The 26,377-nt window shown below is 36.3% G+C and overlaps 2 protein-coding genes and 1 pseudogene across 3 annotated transcripts in view; 1 reads left to right on the top strand and 2 right to left on the bottom strand.

Moving 5' to 3' along the window:
- The window catches only part of LOC126715970 (uncharacterized), a 94,321-nt gene that overhangs the window by 67,328 nt on the left and 616 nt on the right, over positions 1-26,377 (bottom strand). The window lies entirely within an intron of this gene.
- On the top strand, positions 4,987-6,441 carry LOC126705756 (uncharacterized). Its single transcript, XM_050404942.1, has one exon. It carries the CDS (start codon positions 4,987-4,989, stop codon positions 6,439-6,441), a length of 1,455 nt encoding a protein of 484 aa, XP_050260899.1.
- Positions 19,760-25,842, bottom strand: LOC126705741 (uncharacterized; annotated as a pseudogene).

The following is a 26,377-nucleotide window of genomic DNA, read 5'->3' as shown; positions in this document are numbered from 1 at the left end:
TCAATTTGGATATGATAAATTTTTGGTAACTGTTAAAAGTATTTGTCCACCAAAATTTCGAAAAAAAAATATATATATACATACTCAATACACACACACACACAAGATTTTATTAGAATTTTGCCCCCTGGCCCTAACATAGATCTGCCAATGCAGATGCCATTGCTTTAGGGACAAAGCACAGGGGTTGTCATTGTAATTTATCCTTTAGGCAAGACCCTTGTCAATTCACAAAGTACAAAGAGGTGCACATTACTGCTCAAAATAGTACATCTCTCTCAAGCCCAATTCATCAGTATGGCATTTGGATAGCCCCTAGAACGAGTTCAAATGCTCTGCTCTATTGAACATAGCGAAGTCCATCCCCACCCCTCCCCCCCAATAGTACATTCATTTTGTTTCTCATAGCATTTGGAAGGACCATTAACTATAAATTTCAAAATTAATGAGAATTTGGTACAAGAAATGGAAATGATAGTGAACATTAATTATTTTGTGATGACCACTACTCCTATTTTGATAATGGACTGGTGCCTCCAAATGCTATGGAATATGATATGGATTCATTTGATTCCAGGAAAGCCCAAAACCCTTTATGAGAAGAACTTATCAAGCAAAGTTTATATATCTAGACAAAATAGTTGTAAATGGAATACGTGAACACAGACCTGCAATTGAGGCCAAACTAAATGCAGTAGGCACACTGGTTTCTGCCTCAACAGCAGCTTTGGTTGCCACAATTCCAACTGCCACACTCTACATAAGATTTAAACCTGCGCAAATGGAAGCAAGCATCCCATATTACTTATATGGCATAAATTAGGATTGGCTTATAAAAACGAGATTCTTGAGGTTGAAAGCATCCAGCATTTTTCTTAAAAAAAAAAAAAGGAGGTGTATTTTTCTTTTTCAAGATGAAGTGCTTTTCTTGAATTATATTTGAATTTCAAAATTTAGCAATCAACGTATCTAACATTAAGGGATAATTGATACGCATAAATGAATATTAAAATAAATATAATATTTTTTATAAAAATATCCAACAATATCTCTCATTTATTTAGGGGGTAATTATTTTTATACACATGTCTCTCATTTATTAGATTTCTAGTTCAATTTTTTTTCTTTAAATTAATTTTTATTTTTGTTAAACCTGATATGAACTCGCATTGTGCTAATATTTTATCACCGACATGGTGCTAATATTTAGGAAAACCAAATACCTTAAGATGCCATAGTCCACATAGAACGAGTAATCCAATTCCAAATAGAACTCGTAAAGAGAAACCTTAAAAAGTCATAGTTGTGTTGATTTATATAAGATTGAAGACCCTAATCTCTCAGTCTCTCCCCTAGGTATGAATTTTTCTTGAAGCTTTAACTAGGTCCTTTCAAGATGAGTGATGAGTTTAGTAACTGTGATGATGACTGTACTAGTAATTGTGATTGTAGTTGTGACGGTGGCTCATGTGATTCTTGTTGTTGTTTTGTGGCGATCAAGGAAATTGTTGTGGCGAAAACTCGGTAAGTATTTGTGCTTCTGTTTATTATTTGTATACATAATTTACATTGATCACTAACCTTATTTTTGAAAACTAAGCACACATGTGAAATCACTACAATTTGAGTATTTTTTTTTTTTTAATAGAGCTTAAATTTGAGGAGATCTTTAGTGATTTGGCAAATTAGTGTAAATATAGCATATTAAAATTCTGGATTTATAAAACATGAACAATAAATTGTAGAAACTTTCTTAAAAGTTTCAAAATTTTCCTTTAAACTTAAAAATTGATTTCAATCTTAAAGAACACCTTAAAGCTCTTCAGCAAAATTGTCAAGAGAGCCCTTAAAGTACAAGAGCGTTAACCCTTAAAGTACTTTCTGAGCCCTTCAAAAACAAATTATAGTGAATAATGTTTTAAAGATTTAATTTGGATTTATAAAACTCGAACAATAAATTACTTATCGCTTTTCTTTAAAGCTCCAAAATTTCAACTTTAACCTTAAAAAAGTTTTCAATTTAAAGGCCTAAATTTTTTTATTATTGAAATTGACAATATCAACTTAAAGAGTTTTTAATCCCCTCAAAGTACTTTTGGACCCCTTAAAAAAAATTAAATAAAAAAAACCAAAATCAATTTTGCATGGAGCTCGATCAAGTAATGCCTCTCCAACCATGTTAATCTAATCTCTTTTCTACAACCATGTATAACTTCAATGTGGTAAAGGGTAGGAAATATCTATCCAGGATAGATTATATTATTATACAACTCTTTCATGTGATTACATTATTCGCATGCATTTGACAATAAACACAAGAAAAATACAAACTACATCACACTAAATTTATCATGGTCCACCCCAACAAATTTGATTACAAGGGATGAAGTATATTGTTCATAATCAATGACAATGCTTTCTATGCATCCTATCATCAGTCCTTTCCAGCAACACTAATAACTACTCCAACTTCAGTCTTTCCTATTGCAAATCAGCATAAAGAAATAACACAAGTTAATAAACAAAAACAGGTCTAGAAATGGACTTACATCTAATTACGAACATCAAGTTTAGATTGAATTAAAACTCAAATTCAAATTGACTCAAGCCAGAACCACTTTTTCTTAATTAAAATGACATACATATGAAATCAACCAATGGTTAATTCAAGATAATATAGGATACTAAGGATATGGTATGCAGACTTTGGAAAATTTGATCGAAAAGAAAGTTAAACAGAGCAAATACATCAATTTGGATATGATAAATTTTTGGTAACTGTTAAAAGTATTTGTCCACCAAAATTTCGAAAAAAAATATATATATATACATACTCAATACACACACACACAAGATTTTATTAGAATTTTTCCCCCTGGCCCTAACATAGATCTGCCAATGCAGATGCCATTGTTTTAGTGACAAAGCACAGGGGTTGTCATTGTAATTTACCCTTTAGGCAAGACCCTTGTCAATTCACAAAGTACAAAGAGGTGCACATTACTGCTCAAAATAGTACATCTCTCTCAAGCCCAATTCATCAGTATGGCATTTGGATAGCCCCTAGAACGAGTTCAAATGCTCTGCTCTATTGAACATAGCGAAGTCCATCCCCACCCCTCCCCCCCAATAGTACATTCATTTTGTTTCTCATAGCATTTGGAAGGACCATTAACTATAAATTTCAAAATTAATGAGAATTTGGTACAAGAAATGGAATTGATAGTGAACATTAATTATTTTGTGATGACTGCTACTCCTATTTTGATAATGGACTGGTGCCTCCAAATGCTATGGAATATGATATGGATTCATTTGATTACAGGAAAGCCCAAAACCCTTTATAGAAGAACTTATCAAGCAAAGTTTATATATCTAGACAAAATAGTTGTAAATGGAATATGTGAACACAGACCTGCAATTGAGGCCAAACTAAATGCAGTAGGCACACTGGTCTTTGCCTCAACAGCAGCTTTGGCTGCGCAATTCCAACTGCCACACTCTGCATAAGATTTAAACCTGCGCAAATGGAAGCAAGCATCCCACCAACCAAGCAATCACCAGCCCCTGTGAGCCTAACAACTGATGCAGGAAGTGCTGGAAAATGCACAGCAGCGCGCAAAAGAACAAACACAGCAGTGCAAGACCGGGGATAAAATACAAAGAAAAACCCCAAAAAGAAGAATAACAATGACATTTTCTTAGAGAAATAGCATAAGTTCTTCAGAGCTTAGAGTAGCTGAAAGACATGCCAAAGCGTAATTGATATAGATTCAAGCAAAGCGTTACTATGGTTAAGTAAAGCCAAACTTATGATAGGCTGAGTTCCATAAACAGATAATTACAGCAAGAACTGCACATTATTTCATGAAAGAATGGTTTTTTCTTATAGCAATTTTCCTACAATTCTACTATTTATCTTCCTGTTTATATTTGAATATTTTGGTTTTATAGTTAACTGTGATAATTTCTTGATCTAAATTGGCCCTTATTATGAATCACCCAAATAACAATGACATTTTCTTTTGAAGCTATAGAAGCTTGACAATCCAAAAGCTTTAAGGGACATGTAGAAAATAAGTATGTCACTCTGATGGTTAATATCACCAAAGATCTCAATGCAAACATAATATATGATTTATTCATGTAAGAACTTGAAATACTAACTAAATAAATCCAATCAAAAGAACAAACACAGTAGCCAAGACTGGGGATAAAATACAAAGAAAAACCCCAAAATGTTTCTTCCTAAAAAAAATCATGATTTGAAACCCAAACAAAATTAGTTGGAACATGAAAACAAGATTCTCATAATAGACAAATCAGATTTGTTTAGGGTTGAACTTAACCACTTTGGAATCCAATCAAAAGGCACCAAGGTACCAAAATACAGCAAAACCCATACCAAAGCAAGTGATTAACGTCCAAAAAACCGAACCCATCAAAATTTTGAAACCTAAATATTGGGGAGAACACTAATCAAACAATAAAGGGTTAATCGGAACAAACCGAAGCATTTGGGTGCGTGGGCGCCGGCTCCAGCGGCGGGGAGGAGCTCCGTTGGTCAGAGAAGAGGAGGCGTTGGTGCTGGTGCTGTTTTCTCCAAGTAAGGCTTCTAAACACGTTCTGTTTGGTGATTTTTGTTTTATTTGAGCTACAATCCGTTGTGATAGAGTGTACTGAGTCCTCATTGAATATCTGACGTGGCAGCTCCTCATTGGTGGCGTAAAACCTCTCGTCTCTTTTGTTAAACCTGATATGGACTCGCATTGAGCTAATATTTTATGAGTTTAACTTCTGTCCGGAGGTAACTTTGGTGAATTCTATTTTTCTCCTCTCGTAGGAGTATTTCCTCTCACCAAGGGTGAGCCCTCCTTCTCTTATCCTCTGACCGTGGCTCTACCGGTGGAGAGTAAGAGCGAACGTATTCGTAACTTTTCCTCCTCATACAATATACTTCTTTTCCCCTCCCTCTCTTCTTCCTAAATGGATTCTGACTTCATTGAACGGATCCAAAACATTTCATTAACATCTGAAGAGGAGGAGCTTATCACCATACGAGCAGCCCGTAGGGACGAGATTCTTGAGGAATACTCCCTTAGCCTCATCGGAAAATTCATGACCACTCGCCCATTCAATGCAAGAGCTGCAAAAAACCTCCTACGGTCTGTGTGGAAAATGGGTAGCAACCTCAAAATCGTAGACGTTGGGGAAGGACTGTTTCAGTTCAGGTTCTCATTGGAAAGCCAACTACAATGGGTGTGGGACAACGATCCGTGGAGCTTCGAGAACAATATGTTGGTGTTGCAGAGATGGGAGATGGGTTTGACAGCCAGGTCAGTTCGGTTCACGTGTTTGCCGATATGGGTCCAGGTATGGGGTCTGCCTTTCGACCTCATCAACGAGGAAGCGGGGCTGGATATCAATCGGGGTATCGGGCGAGTGGTGGAAGTAGACTGTAAGGCACTTGCGTCGAACCAGGCCCGCTTTCTACGGATTAGAGTGGAGATACCGCTTGAGAAACCAATACGGAGAGGCGGTCAGGTGGTAAGTCTAGAAGGCGACCGAGTCAAGGTTGCTTACAAGTACGAGAGGCTCATTGGAATGTGCTTTCAGTGTGGTAGAGTGGGTCACGATGCAAACCGATGCCCTCATCTGTACGAAGGAACCACCGAGAGCAGGCCATACGGAGAATGGCTTCGCACTGGGATTCGAACAAAACCAGGCAGTCCACGAAGTACCGAGGACAGCCCTCCACGGCACAGACCAGCGCTGGCGACTTTCACGCCACCAAGGGACCCACAGGTCACAAAAACTCCAAGGTTGAATCTGAGTGACGTGATCGACAACACCGATTTTCGAGGCATTGTAAACGCAGACACCTGCGAAGGCGAAAAATCCGAAACTCATGGGACTGACAAAGACGGTTTTTCTCCACAGATCAAGCAAAAGTTGCCACCAGAACCTGACACCTTGAAACCAAATCCCATAGAAGCCGACCATACACCGAAACAGACCTGCCAACCCCATGACAGCCCACACCGACACTCTATGGTTTCAGACATTCCAACACATGACCTTTTCACTGTACCTATATTATATAGTATGGATAAACAAGAAAGTAAAGAAGGTCACGTGACCCAATTCGTGCCAAAAGTGAAACCACATTCACGTGCATGGGAGAAGGGGTCTGCTAGTAATTTTCCACAAAAAGCAACTACGTGGAAAACAACTTCACAAACCCAATGCAATGAAAAGAAAGACAAACCCACCAACTCTTTCACTCGGGTTGGTACTAAGAGAGTTGAACGAGACCACAAGCACAAAGAAGTTTCTAACGCAGAGAAGGAGAAGAATAAGCGGCAAAAGGTTTTGCCCGATGAAACTAAACCAACTATTCCAACGGCGGCGGCTGCCTTTCAGCCCCGCCGAACACCATGATCATCATGAGCTGGAATTGCCGGGGGCTTGGGAACCACCGGGCAGTTCAAGTACTTACTGATTTGGTAAGAAAAAAAGGACCCACAATTTTGTTTCTTATGGAAACAAAATTGAAAGTCAGTGAGATGCAATCCGTTAAAACGAGGTTGGAGTTTCCCTCGATGCTAGTTGTGCCTAGTGTGAACCGTAGTGGTGGGCTTGCTTTGCTTTGGAAGAATGAAGTGGTGGTCTCTACCCAAACCTACTCCCCTAACTACATTGACGTCCATATTTCTTCCCCATCGCAATTACTTTGGCGACTGACAGGGGTTTATGGGCACCCTGAAGAAAGGCTAAAGTGTGAGACATGGCGTTTAATGAGGCATCTAGCGGGTCGGGCATCACTTCCTTGGGTGTGATAGGTTCTATTTAAATATATTTCCAATCGTATGATCCTCTTTTGTATACTGAAACCGCGACAGGTTTTATTGCAAATGTATTTGCAATCCTGTGATCCTCTTTTTGTACAATATATCACGACAGCTTTCATTTCAAATGTATTTCCAATCTTGTGATCTTCTTTTCGTACAATATATCATGACATGTTTTATTTGTTTCAAATGAATGTATTTTGAATTAGAGACAGTTAAATAGAATTATGACAGGTTTTATTTTCAAATATATTCTCAAACTATGTGATAGGTTATACTTTAGATTAAACAATAAAATTAAAAACTTTTCAACAATTGTATGGAGTACTTATCAATCTCATGATCCTTTAAATATTAAATTGTGACAGGTTTTATATTACTGGAAAGAAATGATTAAAAGTTTTTGAGATGTGTTGATAAAAATTTAAAGTTTTATTCACCTTCTTGTAAACTAGCCGATTCCTTCAACAATTTAATATGGAGAAATAATTGGTGGAAGTCTATTTTAGTGATGTCGAAAGATTTAATAGAGAAACAATTGCCATTTGCCACTAGATAGATCTCTAAAAGATTACATCGCGATGCCAAAGGTACTATTTACACAACTTCTGTAATAAGTCAATTACCACTTGCAATATGCCAATTGCATGATTTATAAATTCAATTGTTCTCAAAAATACAAGGTTTTGCTGTGAAAAGAGCAAGAAGTAGAGAAAGTTCAAATATAAAATTTCCTCATTTCAGGGCTTTATCCCCTCCACAGTTATTTAAATAGAAAACCAAATCTAGGAAGTGACTTTTGCTGATTCAATTGTTCTCCAAAATACATGATTTTTAGGCTTTATTTCCATGCTAGCATTGGATGACAGAGTGTTCACTAACTCTAGCCTCATACTCCAAGATTTCAATCAAGATAGTAGGGCAATTTTCCTTAAAATATTCAAAACCACCTGTCTGCATCATAGTTCAGAAAAAAGAAAAACATAATAAGTTGCAGCTAACATTAACAAAAGAAATTAGACAATATAAACACTTAAAAACCCACTTGAATCTTGAGAAGTCATTTAAAAAAAAAAAAAAAAAAAAAGAACAAGAAGTCATATACATCTTGAGAACACTCGTAACCATCAACAAAAACTTTGTTGGCTAACTCGTGAACTTAGCCGATACAAAGCCATATGATAGCACCCATTTGGCAGTTCAATCTATAATTTATCATTCATGGACGTTGATAAGCTAACACACTCAAAAGTTAGCCTTCATAAATCTTTATGTACAAATCTAGAATTGCATTTGTAGAAACTAAAATGAAGTGATAAAGACATCCTTTTTATGAAAGTATGTTCAATGCAAGACTATTTTGTGTTAGCAAGACAGATATCAAATGTGATTGTTATGCTCAATAATACAGGCAAGTTACCCAACCTTAAATATACTGCATTATTTGCATTCTACCAATCTCGATACCCTTCGTTGCCCTGTGGTCTAATTTTGTTTCATTGTTCTTTTTCTCCAACGATTTAAACGTGGTTATAGAGCTGAAACAAAATTAGACCAAAGCTGGTGCTACCTTGGTTTTACTTCATTGCATTTAATCAATCTCACTAACTCACATTCCCTCAGCAAATTCCCACGGTATATATTATAAGAACATGAATGGTATGTATTAACTATTAACATAAAGAACGATTCAACTAACTAAATGAATCCTTTCAAAAGAACAATAACAAAGCAATACAGGGGATCCAAATACACAGAAAACCTCAAAAAATTTTCATAAATTAAAAAGGAAGCCCACAAGAATCATGATTTGGAGCTGAAACATAATAAGTAAGAACCCAAGCTAGCTGGAAAAAAAAATGAAGAACCCCAATCAGATTTTTTTTAGGCTTTGAACCTATAACTTAATAATCCGATCAAAACCCATGAAAATACAAAAACCAGGAAAACCCATACCAAATCAAGTGATTGATATCCAAAAAATACCTCAAACCCATCAATATTTCGAAATCCAAAATTTGGGGAAATAACAAATCTTCAAAGAACACACCTTGAGGTAGTGACACCACACTTGCGAAGGCTCCGACATAATTTTCAGACGCAGGAAGCGACGCGTGCGGCGGTGTATGTGGCGGCGTAGAGATCCGGTGCTAAGAAGAGAGGAGGAGAGAAGATTTGGGGTTTAGCTCCGGTGCTATGATTGTGTGTGCTGGGTGTATTGATTTGTCTATAAAATGATGACGTGGCTTTCATTAATTGGGTGAGGTAAATCACTTCTTTTTCGCCACCTCCGCACAGAAGTTAAACTCAAATATCACCGACGTAGTGCTAATATTTAGGAAAACCAAATACCTTAAGATGCCGTAGTCCACATAGAAATAGAACAAGTAATCCAATTCCAAATAGAACTCGTAAAGAGAAACCTTAAATAGCCATAGTTGTGGTCACAGATAGACTTCCATTTGACGGCGCAATTCGTTCGGATGCTATTGGCTTCACTGGTGGAATCTGGCTTTTATGAAATTCAGACAGAGTGGAGATCAATGTCCTTGCCATCACTGAGCAAGAAATCCACGTAGACGTCAAGGTACGGTCCTCTGATTTTGCTTGGTTATTGTCTGCTATCTATGCTAGTCCTAGGAGTGCAGAGAGATGTGTCTTGTGGGATAATCTGATAAAAGTTGCTGATTTACATAATAAGCCATGGATCATGGCAGGGGATTTCAATGAACCTCTTTTAGAGGAGGATAAGTTTGGGGGCAGAGGGGTTAACATTAACCGGTCTCTTCTATTTAAGGACTGTCTAGATAGGTGTAATATGCTTGATATGGGATTCTCTGGTCCAAGGTACACCTGGACCAATAAAAGGGATATTAACAACTTAATTCTTGAAAGAATTGATCGCTTCTTCGCGAACCCTGATTGGTGCTTATCGTACCCTGAGGCTAAGGTCTCTCATCTTCCTAGATGCCACTCGGACCACTGTCCTATCCTCATGGAAACTCAGCCTACAAGGTCTGTCTTACTCAATCGGCCTTTTAGATTCCAAAGCTTCTGGCTCTCTGATTTGTCTTTCCCTGGTATTGTTTCACATGCTTGGACCAACACTAGGAATCTAGAGGAATCCATCACCCGTTTTACTAACGAAGCAACCTCTTGGAATAAGAACCATTTCGGGAACATCCATAGCAAAAAGAGGAGAATCTTGATGAGAATTTATGGTGTTCAACGCGCCATAGCTCTCAGCCCCAGTAATTCTCTAATCAACTTTGAGAGCCAGCTTCATAGGGATCTCGAAATTATTCTAGACCAGGAGAGAGACTTGTGGGCTCTTAAATCAAGGATTAATTGGATGATTCAAGGGGACCGAAATACTTCTTTCTATCATGTCTCAGCCTTAGCTAGAAGGAAAAGGAACCACATTGCCTCGATTAAAAATGAGGTGGGGGAGTGGATTACGGAGGCAGGGGCTGTCATGGACTATTTTAGAAATGGGTTTATTTCTCTGTATACTACCTCACAGAGAATGGTTCATCGAAACCCTATTCTAAACCTCCAGTGGCAAGCCCAACTCTCTGATGAGGATAAGAGAGGTTTAGATTTGTCGGTCACCAAGGAGGAGATCAAGGATGCCCTCTGGTCCATGAAAGCTTACAAAGCTCCTGGCCCAGATGGGTTACATGCCGGGTTCTTTCAAAGATTCTGGCTTACTGTTGGAGATTCAGTAGTGGAGGAGGTCATGAAAGCTTTTGAGAATAAGAGAGTGCCTCAATATCTCAATGAAACCCATATTGTTCTCATTCCTAAAATCCAAGGGCCTGAGGTCTTGGGAAATTATAGACCTATTAGTCTTTGTAACACCGTTTACAAGATTATCACTAAAATCATTGTGGCTAGGTTAAGGCCACACCTGGAGAATCTGGTTTCTCCTTATCAAGCTGCTTTTGTCCCTGGTAGAAGAGGTGTGGATAACACTATTATAATTCAAGAGCTTATTCATTCCATTGGTAGAGTCAAGGGGAAGAAGGGGTATATGGCTATTAAAATCGACCTTGAAAAGGCGTATGACAAACTTGAGTGGGGGTTTATTAGGGACATGTTGACTAGATTTAACTTCCCTCCCAATCTCTCTGACCTTATCATGAGCTGCATCTCTACTGTGTCCACTTCCTTACTGTTTAATGGAGGTAAACTTGAGTCCTTTTGTCCTTCAAGAGGCATTAGGCAAGGCGATCCTCTCTCCCCGTACTTATTTATTCTTTGCATGGAGTTTTTAGGAGCTCTAATTGAGGAAAAATGCAATTCCAAGCTATGGGTCCCAGTTAAGGCCTCTAGAAGTGGGCTAGCTTTCTCTCACCTCTTCTTCGCAGATGATCTTATCCTTTTTGCCAGGGCTGACCCAGAAAATTGTGCCACCATTAAGGGTGTGCTTGAAGAATTTTGTGCTAGTTCGGGTCAAACTATTAGTGCAGAAAAATCTCGGGTGTATTTTTCTCCCAATATTGATCCGGATCAAAGAGAGGTGCTTGCTGATCAGCTGGGTTTTCATGCAACCTCCAACCTAGGCAAATACCTAGGTTTTCCTCTAAAGCACCCGGGTTCTCGTAGGCAAGATTTTGGGTTTGTGCTTGATAGAGTGAAGAAGAAGCTTGCAGGATGGAAAGCAAATCTTCTCTCGATGGCGGGAAGACTTGTTCTAATCCAATCCTCCTCTTCCACTATTCCAGCCCATGTCATGCAAAATGTGCTCCTGCCTAATAAGATTCTTGAAGGGATAGATAGGGTTAATAGGAACTTCTTGTGGGGTTCCACGGAAAGCACAAGAAAGATGCATTGGGTAAATTGGCATAAGGTCACCAAGCCAAAGGAGTTTGGAGGGCTCGGTTTGCAATCAGCCAAAGGTAGAAACACGGCCCTTTTGGCTAAGCTTAACTGGCGTTTCCATACGGAGAGTGACTCTCAATGGGCAAGGGTTCTTAGACTGAAATACTGCACTAGATTGAGAGTGGAGTCCAGGAAGGATGCGAGGCTGCCTTGCTCTCCCACTTGGAGAAGTATGATAAAAGGAGAAGAAGTGTTCCAAAATGGTGTGATGTGGATCCCTGGGCATGACAGTAGCCTAAATTTCTGGTCAGATCGTTGGTTAAACAGTGGCCCAATTAGACACCTCATTCACGGCCCCCTCCCCCGTGACATAGGGAATCTCAGAATCAAGGATGTGGCTGCCCCGTATGGCTGGGATTGGTCAGTAATCCCCTTTGATCTTCCTGATAACTTAAAAGCTGAGATTCAAGCTATACCAACTCCTATTCTCACTAGAGGAATTGATAAAATAGCCTGGAGTCCCTCACCAAAGGGCACTTTTGATTTAAAGAGTGCTTACTGCTTTGCAATCGACCCCCTAAAGACTGAAATGTTTGATGGAAAATGGATATGGAAGCTTAACACCCTCCCTAGAATCCAAATGTTTGTGTGGAAATGTATGCATGGTAGCATCGGAGTAAAGGAGTGTCTTTTGGGTAGAGGGATTAATCTGGATCCTACATGCCCCTTGTGTCATTTAGAAGCTGAATCCATTGCTCATGCTCTCCGTGACTGCATCTGCATCAAACCTATATGGGCTCAGCTGCATCGACAAGCTCTCAACCCCTCCTTTTTCACTCAATCTTCCAGGGAATGGCTTCTTTCTAACTGCCATGACAAGACCAGCTACATGGCAGACCTGCTACCTTGGAATTCCATTTTCCTATTTGCCATTTGGATTATCTGGAAGCAAAGAAACCTGTTGGTTTTCAAAAACAAAGGAATTAACCCAAACATTGTGCAGGAGATCATTATGCAGTCCAACGAATTTGTCCACTGTGCAGGAAGATGGAAGCATCGCAGACAAGGGGTTGTTAAAAACATTTGCTGGGGGAAACCTGATATGGGGTGGCTGAAGCTCAACACAGATGGGGCTGCAAATGGTGTGCTGGGTTTAGCCGGGGGTGGAGGTGTTGTAAGGGATGAGAATGGCAACTGGGTTATAGGCTTCTCTAGGAGATTAGGGAAAGCTAGCAGCTTTTTGGCCGAGCTTTGGGCTCTTAGGGATGGCCTCCTCTTGTGCCAACAACTAAATTACCCCAAGATCATTGTGGAGTTGGATGCTAAGTCTCTTGTAGATGCTTTTAACAATCCTAATTATGCTAATACTGTCATCTCCCCTCTCTTTGAGGACTGCAGACAGCTGCTGCTTCAATTACCCCACTGTCGGATCAAGCACATTTTTCGCGAAGCCAATGGGTGTGCAGATAGGCTAGCTAATATTGGCTGTGTGCAAGCTATAGACTTTACTGTGTATTCAAGTCCACCTGTGGACGTTTTATGTTTTGTTGAGGCTGATAGCCACGGCATTTGTACAAGCAGGGTTTGTCCTGCAGGCTAGTTTTCTTTAATGAAGTTTCCTTTCTACCAAAAAAAAAATAGCCATAGTTGTGTTGATTTATATAAGATTCAAGACCCTGATCTCTCAGTCTCTCTCCTATGTGTGAATTTTTCTTGAAGCTTTAACTAGGTCCTTTCAAGATGAGTGATGAGTTTAGTAATTGTGATGATGACTGTACTAGTAATTGTGATTGTAGTTGTGACGGTGGCTCATGTGATTCTTGTTGTTGTTGTTTTTGTGGTGATCAAGGGAATTGTTGTGGCGAAAACTCGGTAAGTATTTGTGTTTATGTTTATTATTTGTATACATAATTTACATTGATCACTAACCTTATTTTTGAAAACAAAACACACATGTGAAATCACTATAGTTTGAGTTTTTTCTTTTTTTTTTTTAAATTGAGCTTAAATTTGAGGAGTTCTTTAGTGATTTGGCAAAATAGTGTAAATATAGCATATTAAAATTCTGGATTTATAAAACATGAACAATAAATTGTAGAAACTTTCTTAAAAGTTTCAAAATTTTCCTTTAAACTTAAAAATTGATTTCAATCTTAAAGAACTCCTTAAAGCTCTTTAGCAAAATTGTCAAAAGAGCCCTTAAAGTACAAGAGAGTTAACCCTTAAAGTACTTTCTGAGCCCTTCAAAAACAAATTATAGTGAATAATGTTTTAAAGATTTAATTTGGATTTATAAAACTCGAACAATAAATTACTTATCGCTTTTCTTTAAAGCTCCAAAATTTCAACTTTAACCTTAAAAAAGTTTTCAATTTAAAGGCCTAAATTTTTTTATTATTGAAATTGACAATATCAACTTAAAGAGTTTTTAATCAATTTTGCATGGAGCTCGATCAAGTAATGCCTCTCCAACCATGTTAATCTAATCTCTTTTCTACCACCAATGTCCTTTGTTTGATTGGTTAACCATATGCTACTGTTGGTTTTGTGCAGAATAGTGTCAACAGCAACAACGAGAACGATAATAGCGGTCAGTCTGACTCTTGGTTTTTATTTTTATTTTGGAGAAACAAACATGATGATGGTAAACCATCAAAATCATTTGAGCCTTCATTCAATTCATCAAAACAAAAGAAAGAAGAATTTGAGCCCAAAGCCAAGGACAAAAAAAGGCAGGAAGGAGAGAAGGCAGCACAACAGGGAAAGCAAGCATCAAAAAAAGAAATTTGTTGCTCATGTAATGGGCCAAACTCGTCCAAATATAAATGCACAGAGTGTTATTTGAAAGCTAAAGCCCATATGTTACCTCCAATGCCACAAGAATTTTCGCCCCTGGATAAAGAGAAATATTTACGCTATGGAATGTATTGAACATATTTCAATTTGGTTTTCTTCTCAAAGAAAAAATATTTCAATTTGGTTTTTCAATTTAGAAAATAAAATTCAGGTTTGATTCTATCTGATACTTTTGATCAGTTTTATATATAAATGGATTACAATTTGTCAGGTTTGGTGCATGTTTTCCGTCTCTCACTTTTTTTTTTTTTTTTTTTTTTAATGAAGGTGATTTTTTTTTTCTTGAAAGGGAGATAGTTTTTTTATATGTATTAATTAAAAAAGAGATTAATTTATTTATAAATACATATAGTAGTGTCCACTGGGAGTTCCTTAGAGTTTAGACTACCCATGCCATAAGGTCCCATACAAAATAAGAGATACAAAAGTGGCACTGTAATCACATTAACACACTATTGACTAAACCAAAAGCGGATTGGCTTCAGAGTTTTAAATTATTCTCTCAAGTCAGGTAAAATCTATAATGCAGTTATTGTATTAGTTTTTCTCCGAATATGTGCTACTTATTGTTAAACTAACAAATGTTCTTGTACAAAGCCTACCGCAACATTTTCACAATAAATCCTAAGTGACAGGTTGTTACATGTTATTAGTGGTGAGGCAAAATAGTAATTTCAATGACAAGTTCAAATTAGAACCAATAACAATGAACCACCTATGATTTGTTGTAAAAATGTTATGGATGTAGCACTTTTAATTACAAACCATTTTACAGCATTTTTACAAAATGCTATTATGGCCAACTTCTTATTGGTTTTCATTTAGGCCAACACCTAAATATCACTTTATCATTTATAAATAATCACTCACTACATCAACAATATATAAAAAAATTTGTAAAAAAGTTTGTATTTCTAGCATTACTCTATATCTTATTTATTAAAACAAGATGCCATAATTGAAAAATACCACATATATGAAATTAATTAGCATTGACTTATAAATAATGAGATTGTTGAAGTTGAAAGCTTGCAAAACACTGAGGTGCATTTGAAAAAAAAAAATAATTTTCAAGATGGAGTGGTTTTCAGTTTTCTCTCTTCTTATGGCGTTTTTCTTATTTTGTTCAAATGGTAATTCATTTCTCAGTCTCTCATTTTGGCAAAGGAAGTTCTTTCTATTTTTGAAGTGTTGGGCGGTAATATTTTATAGTCTATATATGATTGTGGACAGGTCAAAATTTAGAAAACAGGTATAACATTTAATAATAAGAAAGAAAATGTTTGGAGTGTTAAAGATGTTATAATTTTTTTTTTCTAGGCAATCCATTGTCTTCATCGTGTCCATTTGACATTTTTCTGTAAAAAAGTAGAGATTTTATTATAAAGCTTTTGAGAAACAGAGTTTTATGTAAAAAGTTATTTAGTGTTTTGAGTAGGACTATCCATGGGTCAGGTGGATTAGGTTTGAGATCATACCGCCTCTTGACCCGCTTAGATCGAGTGGAAGAAGTGACGACTCGCAACCACCACAGGTCGAGTTGGATCGGGCTCTAGTAGATGATCGGTTGGTTCGGTTGAACCAATGGAGCTATGGTGGTGGTAGATCTTCACTGGATCTGAGTAGAGGAGAGAAAGATTCGGCTAGATTTTAAGTGGATTTGAGCTAAACCTCACTGGATCTAAGCCAAACATTGCCAAATCTAAGCATATCTAAGCAAACATCGCCGAATTTGAGTGGATCTAAGCGGAGAAAGGACAAACGTGGTCAGATTTGAAAGGTGAAGGTTTAAAAGTTGCTGGATCTAGGTAGAATTCGGTAGTTATGAGGGTTCGTTTTTTGGTCAGGTTGGGTAGCTCGAGTTTTGGTGGAGGACACTCGCCACTTGACTTGCAAGAGTCGGTTTTTAAGAGACTGGACCCGTAGCCGACCAACGAATGTATCGGATCAGGCTATTGGCAGTTTTTCTGTTTTGTCAGGTGACTAGTTTGCTTGGACAGCCCTAGTTTTGAGTATTTGACAAATTATAGTAAAACTGCATTATAGGCTTAGATTTATAAAGCATTAATAATTAATTCAGCTTTAAGAATTTGCATTTGATAATTTTAAATAAAAGTTTTTTTTTTTGAGAGAGAAATTTTTTTAGTTAAGAGAGCTTCCCTTTAAAAAACAAAACCATATAGAATTGAACACCTTTTTGAGTTAAACAATAAAATTATGGGATTCCGTTCAAACTTATAAATTACCATCAAGTCAAACCTATAATGTATAGTATTAATTTTTCTTTTCTTAGAATATGCTACTGTTTGGCTGATTGTTAAATTACCTAATGGTTTAGTACAAAGCCTACATAAAACTTCATTTTCTTAAATTTTATTTGGCCTATCAAAGAAACAAATATATATATATATATATATATATATATATATATATATCTGGATTTTGAAAACATGGGTGTACCAATTTAATGGGCTTTCCTTTTATCTTGGTTTTGAAAACAGGTCCTATGAGAGAGGTGCTGAGCCAGGAATGCCCTTCCGATATTATTGTCAAGATTGTGAACTGTTTAAGGTCAGAGGACGCATGCATCACTAGCTGCATTGCACTAATTGGTGAAAGTTTTTCTGGTTATTGCATCGATAAAAACACTTGTTGTTGCCATTACCATATATAGAGGATATGAAACTATTAAGATGAGATGAAAATCCTACCTCATGTTGTTATGTTGAAATGAATATGAAAAAATAAAATTAGTTCAACTGAAACCATGTTGTGTGCTATGTTTTGAGTTTTTAATTATTGATGGAGTAGCCTACACTACGAATACTTTTTTTTCCCCTAATTTTTCTATATATAAAAAAGATAGATGTCTTGAAACATTGGTTATAGAATTTCACTTAGAGCAAATTTATGTTAACAATGTAAATTTAGTCATAGTCTAGAAGTCTACCACGGTGGAAGTATGCCGTAAATGGTTTTTATTTTTTATTTTTATTTTTATGGAATGCCGTATGTTTTGATACTTCTTCTCCAAAAAAAAAAAGTTATTGCCGATTATGTTAATACACACAGTGCTAAATTTAAATAAAATCCAACATTCAAAACATATGCTACACGCAATACATTCTTTTAAAACTTACCATAGCTTATAAATGGAGTTTGTTGTGTGCCTTTGTATTATAACCTCTTTCTCTCTCTTGTGTGTATGTTTGTTTCACAAAAAAAAAAATGCAAACTAATAAAATATTTTAAATTGAATAATAAAGTATATAATAAAAATTGCACTTAAATATATTTTTGCTCTCTAGCTTTAAGATTAGCTTCATTTTGGTCTAGTCAAAATTTGACTAAATTACAAATCATACCATCTAAGTTTGTCCAAATTTCAATTCAACCCTTTAAGGTTTTTTGTTTTGATTTTTTACTACGTGACTAGGAGTGACGAGCACAGTCAACTGGTCAAGCGGTACCTTAATTGGTTCTTTTTAGTTTTTTTTTTTTTGGTAAGAAGGAAAATATCATTAAAAACTATACAACGATCATAACAAATCCCAGCATAATCTAGACTAAGCAACAAGGAGACTTCTACTGGAGGGTCTAAGAAAACAACAAAATCTTGGGAAAGCAAGACCCCCGTCTAGCTAGAGCATCGGCGCATTTATTTGCCTCTCTATAGCAATGCTGAATTTGGACTTACTTTTTAGTATTTACATTTTAGCAATTGTACCATTTTCCTTACTTTTAGTGAGTCTGAACAATCATTTGAAATTTCAACGTCTGTTTGGATACCGCTTATTTAACTGAAAACTGAAAATATTATAACAAAATAATTTTTAAATGTGTGAATAGTGCTGTGAAACTCATTTTTAATGTCTTTTTTTCTGAATAAAGTACTTGTGGGTCCCGTGAATAGTGCATCTATATGCCATTTTGAACATGACAATGGTATCAACCAGAGAGGGCTTGCTTAGGTTGGAATTTTTCGGCTGTATATGTTCCAGTTATTTGATTGTGATTAGGATTTTTTATATACTAATATTCAACTCTGGAGTACTGTCAGAAGTGCACCTGTGGTTTCACTTTGTTTAAATAAATGTTTTTATATTTTGGTGTTTGATTATTTTTAAAACTTGAACTAACTATTTGGAATATTTCTAAACATCTTGTTTAGGTACTTTTACCGTTTGCTCTCTGGGCCAGCATCTTTGTCAACCTTTGAGAGAGACCGAGCATGGCACGTTCCTGAGGAATTGGAACTAGAGAGTTGACAATTGCAGATGGTGATCTACCTTTCTATAGCTCTCTTTATTTTGTTTATTTTAATACAGATTGAAAACTGTTTGCTTTCTTCATTTGGACTGAATTTTTTTTCTTTCTTGTACCGAATAATTTCAGTTGAGAGAATCCTAAATGCAAAGACTGTGACTGCTGCAAGTCCCATGGCACCTGCATGCGGTCTCTACCTTGGTCATGTGAAATATGATCTGCCCTGATAGTATAATGGATTTTTGGTTTCATCAAAACATGCCATGAACTTCTGTGTCACCAGAATATACAGTACAGCAAATTTTCCATCAGCAACGTTGCCAATATTGGTGGTTGACATGGGATGAAGACAGCTTACAGATGTATAATCATTTATTTGCACTTATGCTATGACAGATTGGTGGTCACTGAGGCATGAGGAGAGCAACTTTACTGCAATGTAATTGTCTGGAATTTTTAACTGCGATGTGCCCATTTTTTGTTATAGAAGGTTGGATCTTGAAAATGAATGACATTGATTGAAAAGTAATCTTCTTTGGTCGTAGACCTCTGCATTGTATTATTTATTTATTTTTGTTAAACTAAAAAAATAAAAAAGAATACACTTAAAACTAAGTTTATAAAATGATTATATAATAAAAATCTATATTGCAAGCTAGTTTACTTTATACGGGCCGAATGGATTATAATGAAAAGTGAACATGACACTGTTAGAAGAATTAGCACGCACAAAGAGCTTCTGCTTACAAACTCTTTGCATGGGGAGATCATACATCTAAATAGAGGTATTGGCTGACATACGTTTTGCCTTGATCTAAGGTACAAGCTGTTTGCATGACTCCTGTTTCACTACAACACTATTCTAAAAGCGACATTAGTTAGCCTGGTTGTCAAGTACAGACTATGGAAAAAGCGCAGGATCCAAGCATTGCCATAAACCATTCGCAATCTAAATCATCATAAAACATAAACTGAAAATGTGCTTTTGCAAGTTAGAATTGTCATTTGCAGATACACGGTGAAGAACCAAATTCTTGAATCTTGCTAGATCATGTACAATCTCACATGTAATATTATATCCCTCCTCCAAGTAACTCCTGAAAACCATTGCATTGATGACTCGAAACTACTTTTGAAATCATTTGGCAGCAGCTTTTGTGAGAGAAGTAATTCTAAAACAAGCGTCCAGCTGTGCATGCTCATTCTCCTTTGACACAACATGCATCCTATAGTAAGTGCAAGGAGAAGTACACTTCAGCATCAAACACTGCAAAAAGGGCATCCATGTCATTCAGCAGTTTTTCAATTTTGCTTTGATCCTGTACTAGGTAATAACTATACAATAAAATTTTTAGGAGTGTAAAATGGAAAACAAAACAACACCTCAGATCTATGCAACCAGTGTACATGCATCAGAACAAGCACCTATTTCATGAAAGTTGCAATAGCTGCATGGATGGAACTAGTACGAGCAGAACGATGATGCTGATTCAGTGAATGGGGTCCACTCCAGACAGACTTATGGTTGTCAGGGAAGAGAATTCCGCATAAGTCCAAAAGCATGGGATTTTCTAGCTCAAGGTTCTTACACACTTTAGATTTTTTGTGCTTTTCTTGTAATTCCTGTGACAAAATCAAACTGTAAGTAAAACTTGCATATAAAAGTGTCCAGCATTTAAAAGGTTCAGCATCTAATTATGAAGTTCTAGTCCAGTGTAAGTTAATGAAACAAATACATAATTAAATAAAATTCAAATCTTTGGGTCTATCTTGAGCTCAAGTCTGTTTATAGCTTGAAGAAAGTTCCATTGCATCCTACGTGAAATTTTTGTGTTTTAACAACACCTCCCATATAAAGCAAATATTTTAATATTTCCTTTCACTACTAGGTCAAAGTCAATTAATTTTGAAAAAAAAACTTTTGAGCCTGCTAAATTGCATGCATAGAATCTTAAATTCCAATTCAAAGTAAGATTATTGATATTTTACAGACATGCCCACTTGACAAGGATATTTTATAGATATGCCTGCATTAAGATATCTGTTTTCATAACTAAGGAAGGATTCCCCCCACAACAGAAATTTGGGTGATCTAGCATTAATGTAAGGTACATTTGGCTAATAGCAAATACATCCTTATTTTTTAAGCATGCCTGATAAGCTCGAAGATTACCCAATAATTATAAGGCACATTCTGATATATATGCACCAACATTGAAATGATTTAATGATGATACCTCTTATAGTTTAATTCTGTACTTTTGAAATAACAGGTTAGTGGCAAGGTAAATTGGTGGTAAAATGAAGGAAAGCTATGCCATTCTCCATCATGAATTTGCAGAACAAGTTGTTATGTATATTTAAATTAAAGATCACACAATTGATGCCAAAACGATTTTTCAAAATACCTTATGTTTCTGTTGTTGAGCTGCAGCAGTTTTGGCTTCCTGCCTCATTAATATATCCTCTTTCTGAGTATCAACTCGGACTCCAACTCCTGACTTCTCCACAATTCTTAGCTTAGGCTGTCTCTCATGCTCCTCCTCTGATCTATCACCAAACTGTGGCTGCTCTGGAGTTTCATTCTCGTGTTTCTTTTGAGTCTCCAACTCATTCTCTTCCTCCTCCTCCTCTTCTTCTTCGTCTTCTTCCTCCTCTTCCTCCTCCCCTTGCTTCTCCTCCGAAGGACCATGCTGCTCCTCAGGAACATCCAATTTCACCTCATCTACTTTCTGTTGTATCTCAGCATCTGCATCTGGGTCTAGTGATTCATCATTTGATGATGGATCTTCAGCACTAGGACTTTCCACATGTTGACCTTCCTTTAACAGCCAATGCAAAAAAAAGTTCATAATGTTATACAATAACTAAAATAATAATAATAATAATAATACATCTATTGAAAAAAAGAAAAAGAAAAACATAAAACTTTCATATATGTCGTCTCTGTTAAATTTTTCAAAAATCAGAAACCTAGTAGTCATAAAAGAGCATATCAGATCTGTCAAAAATATTTGATAGCCCAAAAGTTGCTATTTCCTGGGATCCCTTTCAAAATATGTATACCTATACTGCGTGTATGTGTAATAAGTAAAAACTTCTCTACACCTACAAATAACATTTGCAAGACTACAAAGTGAAAATCCAATCACAGTCAAGAAAAAGTTGGATTAAGTCATTAGTCAAACTCATTCATTGTACCTCTTGCTGGGTCTCCTCAGTATAATTAGTATCAGTAGCTCCTATATGGCCTTTTACAAGACGAGCATTCTCCTCACGCTCCCTCCTACGACGCTTTAGAACACATATTGCACATAAACAATCATTTTTATGGCGCCTTCTGCAAATGAGAACTTCACAATATAAGAAAAAATTTTGAACCATTTTTGTTAGAATAATAAGCCAAAACTCTCCAATGTGCATGTGAGCACACACAGCACTCTAATGATGCGCACAGGCACCCACACAGAATTCCAATGACACACACACACACACCTCCTACTTAAGTTTCAAACCACTCCTTTATAAACTCACTATAAAAAGCAAATGAAAGCATCCAGATGCACCTGATATCACTGTCAAGCATCTTAAAGCAATTGTAAAAAATGATGACAATGATACCTGCTATGCTTCACAGTGCTTGTCACAAACCTTTACTTCTTTTTGGGGTTATCTCATTGGGATTTCTTGGTATTTTGACAATGAAAGTAATCACTCTCAAAATCCAGAGAAGTAAATCCCCAGTTCCCTTACTGAATTATCATTTTTAATTACATAAATATATACACACACAAGTAATTTTTAGGAAAAAGTAATTACAGGGAAAATACAAAAAAAAAAAAAAAAAAAAAAAAAAAAAAAAAAAACTAAATTCCTGTCCTCACACTATCCATTGTCAAGAAGTGGCAAGCTTCTAGTGCAAACCACATTAAGCATAAAAAAGAGGTCCTATATGGGGCCTGCTGGCAACCCATGGGTCCTATTGTAGACGTCACACAATAATAAATTTCCTCTGGTTTTTTATAAATTAACAAAGTACTAACAGTCTAAAAAACATTAAAATCTGAAGATAAGGGGCACATTTGATAATTTTACTGATTCGAGTATTTTCCTTAGTCTTATTTGGGTTATTCAGTATCTAAGTTAGTTGATGATTTGGTAGAAAGCTATGAGTTATCAATTGATTTTCAATTTGACCTAGGCTGACTGTAAATTATTATAAAGTGCTCCACTCCTTCAAATTTCCATCACTTATCTGAAATTCCTGTTCATTTGCTTTTGCACAAATACAACCTAAAAACTACCAGAAATGATAGCCTTTATCAAATGTGCATCCTAACATTAACTCTGCTTTTCGCTCAATAAACCATATGATACCCATGCTGATGATTTGGCTGTAGACAGGCCCTACAACCAAAATTGTCAAAAAGACCCAAATATTATTTATTGCATTTTTCCATTTACGATGTTTCTATGCTGCTATTTTACTAGTTACTCCATATGGAAATTTACCCTTGGACGGGGGAGTATCTGGGGAGCATTCCCATATGAATATAATAGCAACTAAATGCAAGAAGTTATAGGCATAAAAATACCCATGACGTTTTCCTGTCTTCTGCTTTGGTTGACTGCCTTTTACATGCACTTTTCACTGGACACAGAAACATCCTCCACTTGAATGCTTTCAGCCCCTATCACAATGGAAATAAATAATGCTCAGACTGCTGTCAGGAAAATGAGAGCTGGCATCTTTATACCAGCAATAAGACAAGATGATTGCATAGTGGGCCGTTATTCAATATACATAACTTTTTTTTTGATAGATAGAATTTCAATCTATGATATCTGCTTTATAATAATTGCTCATTATCATCACACCAAAACACCAGTAGACAAAGTTCAAACCGCAGATTTCTTATTTAATGACAAGAGACTTTACCATTTGACCTAATTGGAACCCACCATTATACATAACTCTAAAGTTCATATTAACTTGGCAAGCAAGTAACTACATCACAACATAGTATAAAAAACGGATACCATATGCATCAGCAAGAACATATATGCATAAAAAAATCAGCAGAGGCTTACTGCAAGAAAAAAGTACCTATCAGCTGTGTGTGCAAACCTAGTCATAAACACTTTGCCTTAATCACCAACAGTTTTTCTTCTTCCTCACTTGATTTTCTAGACTGTGTGAATATTAAACTACAATTTTTAAACAGTATGCTTCCTGTGTACTTAAGTGTGCCCTTTTTGTAATAAAGCTCCTATTTATCCAAAAAGTCTAAGAACAACAACATTAAGATCACTATTAAGGAATAGACCATGCAAGAAATTTGGATGCACATAATTCAACACATATTTCAAGGTAATTAGTTCCTGAATACCCAAGAGAAGGCAAAGATATTTATAAAAAAAAAAAGGCAGAATTTTTGCCAATGACCACAATCATAACACACATGATAAGGAAAACTCATCAATTGCATTGCTCGTCAAATTTTTATCTATATTCACTAGACTCACAGAATAAGAAATGCACAAACCAAATTCAGCTTGATGAAGAAAATTGAAAGGAATTAACCGGAAGAGAGCATAATCACAGAAGTCTCACCCTTAGTTCCCCATTGTTGTTCACTGTATAACCCAGCAGCTGTCCAATACTTCATAAAATTCTTCTTCACCCGCTTCATAAGGTCCAAAATATAGTCACCTTTATTGTTATACTTATTGCAGTTCTCCCAAATGTACTGTACATCCTTATAAACATCCTCCGAGTTCATATACTTCACACCATTTTCAAGATTGCCACATATCGTTCCAAAATCCATTGGTGTATCTATGACATCAAAGTAATCCTGGTTCCAAACAAACACCACCCACCCCAAGGGAAGAATTTTATTAGTCAAATAAAAGAGATAGGGTACGACAACATGATGGTATAACCTAAGAAATTACCATCCATTGTGGACTATAAATAATTTTAGTGTTTGACCCTAACTAAATACCGTATTTGTGCATATTCATACTTACAGGAATTCCCAGAGCTACAGGATCCACAGGGACATTGAAGGGTTCTGCTGCATCCATTTTCATTACCTTCTTTATCACCTGTGGAAGGATAAATGAAGACAAGAATATGCTCATATGCAGATATTTAAAAAAGAAAATAGCAACAAGATGTTAAAAAGTTTGCATAATCAGAAGTTTAAACAAAGATTCATCTTAAACAATCCAACATACCGTCAAGCAATCATCAAGTTCTTGCTTACTAAATTGAGCATCCTGATGAGGTATCTTTAGCTCTTTCTGGTGTGGACTCTCACCCTGAGCAACAGCAGCACTACCACCACTTTGATAAACACTTGGATTACCCAAGATCATCGACGATTTAATCTTGATACTCCCAGCTTTCTTAGCTGGATTTCCTGAAACACCAATAGGCAATGAGTTTGCACTATCTTCCATTCTCTCCAGACCTACACCTTGCCTTTCAAAACCCATTTGCTGGCTACTCTTATCAGTGTCACTGTGCGTGGGTGCATCGGAAGAAGTATGTTGAGATTCCAACATCTTACTTGTCCTCAGTTTCACTTTCACACGCCCAACTGACTTTCCCATTGCCTTATCAATGGAACCATCGGGATTAATACTTGCAACATTGTACGGCTGGTCAGTCCCCGTTGAAGAAGGTGTATCAACCTCCATTCCAGATTCATATTTGTTATCATTCCCAAAACCATCCAAACCCGAATTATCTTCTGTATTTGCACTCACCAAATTTATGGATACCTCATTCTTACTCACCACAGGAGCCCCTTTTGGTTTTCCTTTCTTGTGCCCCTCGCTTACGCTTCATATTCTAACCCCAAAAGTAATTTATTGTTTCCTACACTAACATCATCCAACAATAAGTTTCACTACAAAAATACTAGCATTCCATGTCACATTACAACAGGGCATAACCAGATTCTATATATATAAAGAAGTCCAAAGATACACATTCATTATACCTGCAATCAAAGTAGTATGCATATTTTACCATTGGATTCCTAGCTCCAATTTCATAACCCAAAAAAGGAAAAGAAAAATTATTTTCTTCTATATCTTACATGCCACCAAACATTGAGCATCATTATTACAGTTGTCCTATTGATTAGTTGAGCAAAAACCAATTCTCTTGAAGTAAATTAAACCCAGATTCTAAAAAGAAATAAGCTCAAAGATTACATATTCATTATACCTGCAATCAAATATTGTGCATATTTACCATTTAACCCCCAGCTCCAATTTCATAACCCAAAAAGGAAACAGAAAAGAAAATCTTCTAAATTACAAGCAACCAAACAAGGAGTTGAATTGAAAAACCTTCTCCTTTTAATTCATTTGAACAAAAAACTGATTCTTCAGAAGAAAACTAAACCCAGATTCTAAAAAATAACAATTTCCAAGAAAATATATATATTTGACAGGATTCTTTTTTCTTTTTTCAAGAGAAGTTAAAATTTAATAAAGAAACTTTTCACACCACAAATTTAGAATATAGAACAAATTCTTAAACCCCCAAAACCCCAACCCCA

This window comes from Quercus robur, chromosome 2, assembly GCF_932294415.1.
Source record: "Quercus robur chromosome 2, dhQueRobu3.1, whole genome shotgun sequence".
NCBI classification, from domain to species: Eukaryota; Viridiplantae; Streptophyta; class Magnoliopsida; order Fagales; family Fagaceae; genus Quercus; species Quercus robur.
Note: the sequence above shows the minus strand (reverse complement) of the source record. Positions and strands in the feature narration are given on the sequence as shown.